Raw genomic sequence first — 5,583 nt, forward strand, 5'->3', positions numbered from 1 at the left:
GAGGGAAACTATTTGACTGTGAAATGGGGACTTGAAGCTATTATGTCAGAGAGAAGTGCTTGACAGTTTTTCTTCCTAGAAGGGCAGGGATGCACAGCAAATACTAGATACTCAACCTAGCAGAAGGGATCTAGTGCCTCTCTTCGTTCCTCTCTCTCATCCACTGAGTTTTCACAGGACATGCAGTGAATTTATTTATATTTTTGATTGAGGCTCACACTGCAGTGAAGCCCAGCTAATGTTTTTGGTGGCTGTGAGCTCCATCACTTCAGTATACTGAAATTGGTCTACCTGAGGAATCACATGTGGGTACTTGTGTGAGTTAGAGGCTCTCTGTGCTGTTGCAGCTGCGGTGTTGGCAGTATGTGAATTGTATCAGAGCAGGACTGGATGCCTCTGACTTCTGCTGAAAGGTTGCAGTTAGTCACCAGGGAGTCAGGTAATACCGTAAAGAGTGACTGGCACTGGCGCAGGGCAGAGTTTTCAGGCAGAGCTGCCGCTCTCTTGCTTTGTTCCTGTTGAGCTGGGTCAGTGCTGCAGACCCTGTGTGCTCAGGCTGTTCTGCCTCCAGAATATAAGCGGGAGCTTTGCCTGTGGGGTTGGTGTAGCAATGCTTAGTTGTGCGGTGCCTGCTTACGGATGTGATGGTGACTGCAGGAGGCTGGAGGTAGGTCTCAACGTTACCTGTTGTGAAACAGCAGCTCTGTTGTAATTTTCGTGTGCAACTCAGCTTTTTTTTTTTTTCCTCTCAGCAAATTATCTCATACATAGTCATCTGTAAGTTTTCTTCAAGAAATGCAGGAGATGAGAAGACCTAGCGTTAAATGAAACTGGAAATGGCCCTAATGAAATAATGCAGTGTTTTCTCTCTTCTTTTTCAGTTTAGAGTTTCTGTACCTTGGAGGGAATTTCATTACTTCAATTCCACCTGAATTAGCAAACCTGCCTTCTCTAAGCTATCTAGTTCTGTGTGACAACAAGATCCAGAGCATTCCACCTCAGCTGGCACAGTGAGTATTTACTGTCATCAGCCACCAGCCATAATTAATTCTTTGAACTTTTTCTTCTGCATGTGCAGATAAAAGCACCTGGGAGGACCTATTTGTCCTTCAGTTTAGTCTGGTGACTAGACTTGAACAAGAAGATCTTTAACATGGTGCATTGCAGGCAGACCATGAATATATAATATGGAATTCTCAATCAAAATGTTATGGAAAAAAAGATGTCACTAAGAAAAGTGAATTATTAGGTTTGTACAGGGAGCCCTGAGAAGTATCTGGGCAACTCAGGAAAGAAACTGCCATGCTACCATATTTGTAGTGATGAATGCTTGGTCTGTTTGCCTCTCCCCCAAAGCCTTTTAGTGTGTGCTTTGTGTTGTACCATCCCCTGTGTTCCCTTGGCATTTCTTACTCTAGGATTTCAGAGTGTTTCAGTGTTTGTTAAATCCTACAGCATGGCTCTGAGGATTAAGTTACTGCTTTATCTGATTCATAAGGGGGGAAGGAGGATACTGCATACTCTGTATGGATAGCCTAAGATGGGAGGTGAAGCATTCAGTGTGTAGCTGAAACCCCAAAAGCAATTACATGGCAGCATGGGGTTTTCTAAGTTGGAATTTGATGGTGCAGTGGGATTTTTCTTTGTTGGCAACACTTAATGACTCCACTTGTCTTGTAACTCTGATTCGAGAGCATCCCTGCAGCATGCTGTGCTGGAGCATTGCTTTGTGCTTCCTGAGAGAGGAGAAGACCTCCTCCAAAAGCCAAGAAACTGCTTGTCACCTGTGCCAGTGCTAGCCTGGCCTGACCTCGCTTAGCTTTTGAGATCTAGTAGTATCACAGCACAGGGTGATGCAGCTGCGAGCAATGTAAACGTGGGGTTTTCCAGGGTTGGCTGCCTACCAGCAATCATCTTTAATGCATGAGCAAAAGCAGGTGACTTATTCAGAAGATTGCATGGAACCATTCTTGATGCATGCACTGGGTACAAGGAAACATTATCTCCCCCAAAAGCACCCTGTTTGTAGACTTTTGTTCCGTGCTGCCTTTTCTGGGAGGGGTGTGGGGGGAATACTGAGAGGGACAGCAGCGTATTTGAGGCTCTGTTTCTTTAACAGGCATTCTGGAGCTGGGCCAGGTTTTCTAGGGCATTTTGTGTGCTGGAGTAAGAGCAGCTCTTTTAGCATGAATTTATGCTTTAAAAGGAAGAAAACCAAGGGAAAAGAAATTGATGGGAGAGGGGAGAGTAATCAGGTCTGTGTAATCCGGTTGTGGAATTATTTTGCTTACACGTCTTGACTGAGTTTCCATTTCTGTCCTCAGGCTGCATTCCCTGCGTTCCCTTAGCCTGCACAATAACCTGCTGACTTACCTTCCTCGAGAGATTCTCAACCTGGTTCACCTGGAAGAGCTGAGCTTGCGTGGGAACCCACTGGTGGTTCGGTTTGTCCGTGACCTGACCTACAACCCCCCAAGCCTTCAGGAACTGGCTGGACGCACAATTAAAACGCGCAATGTTCCCTACGCTCCCAGTGATCTCCCAGAGAACCTTGTCCGGTACCTGAGCTTGGCCAGCAACTGTCCCAATCCTAAATGTGGGGGTAAGTTCACCTTCACTGCTCTGCTTCGTGCTTTACCTCATGGCTTTTCTTTCCTTCTGACTTGCAATGACTTTAGTAGCTCAGTCAGGTTAGATATGTTGTTGCATCCAAATTCTAGCTGTATTTCATTGACTCCAGGTCCCCTGCAGACTTGTCTTTAAGGAACCTTATTCACTTAGGAACGACGTTCAGAGTTGTAGTGCTGGCTTACTGGTTTTGCATGGGAATATAAGACAGTGTTTCTGTCAGAGTCTTTGCAGCTCATCCCAGCCCTCCACTGTGCTTTTATGGGCTGAAGTTTCCCATCTGTCTGCCCCGAAATAGCGCAGACTAAGTAATGGACAGGAGAACTTTTACAAGCACTCTTGCTGAACAGCAAGCTTCATTTCTGGATGGAAAAGAGGAGGGAGGCTTTAGTGCTTGGCAGTTACCAAGAGCAATTTGTTTATCTCTTGCTTGGGACTACAAGTGTGTAGTTCCTGGAAGGAGAAGAGTTCATAGAAAAGCCTAGAATGCTTGGGCTTAATTTGGCTTAATGCTTAATCTTTATCCAGTGTAAATGATCTGCGCATTTAGCCTTTAGAAGATTAAGGAAAAAAATCATTAATTAGTATCTAGCCTGCAGTCATAATGCAGGCTGTTATCTTATCTCCTTACAGGACAATATCAAAGCATGCTCCGTAAGCAAAGACACAAGGGCTGGAACTTGTGTTGGAAGGGAAAGAAAGGTTTCCTTTTTTAGAGTTTTGCACAGCTTGGATAACAGTGGATTGGTTTTGCTCTTTTTCACTTCTCCTTATGAACTAGCACAGTACTGCACCATTGCTCTAGCACTGCAGGAGAAAAGCTTACTCCAGACCCAGCTAGGACTTAAAACACCGCTGGAAACTTCTGAGAATGTCAGTGTCTAAAATCACTTGCTGTGACAGGAAGAGAACATAATTGTGTGTTACAGCAACACTGTTGCCATGGAAGACTAGCATCCAAACTCAGCACGGTGCCTTCACTCAAGCAGGAGAAAACTAGAGCTGTGAAGGTCTATTTGGGAACGTGTTTTTGCTAGCTGGTAGAAGAGGTTTTACAAGTTTGAAGATAGAGTGCATGAATTAATTTGACATTTAAGAAGTTTTCAAATTCCCAGCCTGAGATTTCTCCCTAATAGTTAGAAGAAATTGCTGAATTCTTTGGAAGTAGCTGCCCTGTGTCTTTTCAAGGAGAGTGTGACGTTCTGAATCACCTGCCAAATACAGTTTTACAGGATTTTCCTTTTTTTTTAAACTAAGAAATTTCACATTTCCATAGGTATTCTGGTCCCTTCTCTTTCTCCAGCATCCCTTGTCCTTCTGCATCCAGTGCTGTGTCAATTAAATCCTAATTTGAAGCATTTGCACCAGACGCAACAACCTTGCAGAGCTTCCAGATTTCCCCGCACGAGATCTCATACGTTGTCACTGTCCCCTCTACCCTTACAGGTGTCTATTTTGACAGCTGCGTCAGACAAATCAAGTTCGTTGACTTCTGTGGGAAGTATCGCCTCCCGCTGATGCACTACCTGTGCTCCCCAGAGTGCTCCTCTCCGTGCAGCTCTGCCTCCCAGAGCTCTACTTCCCAGAGCGAGTCTGACTCCGAGGACGAAGCCAGCGTCGCTGCGCGCAGGATGCAGAAGGTCCTTCTGGGATAACAGGGAGCGAGAGGGGAAGACTGGAAGGAAACGCAGTTGAAAAGCAATAATGGAACAGCAAAGCATGAGCCTCTGGCCTGAAGGGCTCACAAGAAACTGTCCTCAAGTCCATGTAAGGGACAGAACTTCTGAGCAAGCCTAGACTTGCTTGGTGCAGTGCTACTTAGCAGAACTAACTCAGTGGCACACTGCCTGTAGGGTGCCTGGGGTTGTTAGAAACCTCTGCTCTCTGGGAGACACCCCTCCCTCGTATGGGCTGGGAGGGGGATTTCTTCTCACTGGCGGATTGAGAAGGGTTTTAATAGATGACACTTCGTGGGACTTCAGTCATCCTGCAGACAAAGGAGACTGTCCAGGTCTTTTAACACTGTGGTAAATCAGAAACAGGCTAATGATGCCATGTGAGTATGTATGGACCCCAGTGTTTTCTGTAGCATTTTGATTCTTTGCTGTCTCCTTTGATTTCAGCTACAAACTTTACAGTCATCCACCAAAAATGGGAGGGTTTTGGTTTGGGGTTTTTTTTGTTCAGGAGTAGATTTTTCCAAGCTCTGGCTATTCTTCCTTTCCCTAGAGGTGTAGGTCTCTGTGCTGTTACAGATGTTACAGCCATCAAAGAACTGAACCACTTTTTTTCTCCCTTGTTATACCAAGCTGGTCTTAGTGTTTCTTCCTAACTGTATTCGTAATTTTTCCTCCCTCTGCCTCTTCCCATTACACCTAGACTATTGCTGTCTTTATGGTGCCTTCAGAAAACAGATAAGTTGTTCTATTGGTATTCCTTCAGACCTGTGGCTGTACATGCCTGTGCAAGGGACCAGATGTGATGCTCTGTATCATGGGTTTGAGTCCCTGCTTACTAGAGCAAATCTGCTTTTATATCTGTGAGCTGCAGGAAGGGTCTTGATTGACATTTCTTGTTTCTGAACAACCATGTCCCCCTGCTGCAGCTAGTTCTGCTATGTTTGGTACAGAGTTATTTTCCAACTTTAATGTCATCTGCTTAAAGTAGACAGCAGCTTACTGAATTGGAAGTACTGAGAGAAGTGCTGTGGAGAACAGATCTTTTTCTTATTCATAACAGGAGAGGAAAATCTGGTAGGGAGGCTAAGGCGCGTTGTCTGAGCATCTTGAACGAGGTGGTTTTGAAACCTCTTCCTTGTTTATTTGTTTGCATTTGCTCTTGTTATACTAGCTTTGGCAGTCTTTATTGGATTGTTCAAATAACACAGTTATCTTAAGTGTTTAAAGGAAAGCTGCAGAGAATAGCTCAGGATTTTTAAGTATCAAGAAATAGCTT

General features: G+C 44.8%; 1 protein-coding gene across 1 annotated transcript; it reads left to right on the top strand.

The window, feature by feature from the left end:
* Positions 1–881: 881 nt before the first annotated feature.
* LRRC58 (leucine rich repeat containing 58) lies at positions 882–4,756 on the top strand (the record flags this gene model as incomplete). Its single annotated transcript, XM_010164763.1, has 3 exons — positions 882–1,010; positions 2,325–2,602; positions 4,075–4,756. Coding segments are annotated over 3 exons (616 nt in total), but the record flags the coding sequence as incomplete, so codon positions are not given.
* Between the last annotated feature and the right edge of the window lie 827 nt (positions 4,757–5,583).

This window comes from Antrostomus carolinensis, unplaced genomic scaffold, assembly GCF_000700745.2.
Source record: "Antrostomus carolinensis isolate BGI_N321 unplaced genomic scaffold, ASM70074v2 scaffold47473, whole genome shotgun sequence".
NCBI classification, from domain to species: domain Eukaryota; kingdom Metazoa; phylum Chordata; class Aves; order Caprimulgiformes; family Caprimulgidae; genus Antrostomus; species Antrostomus carolinensis.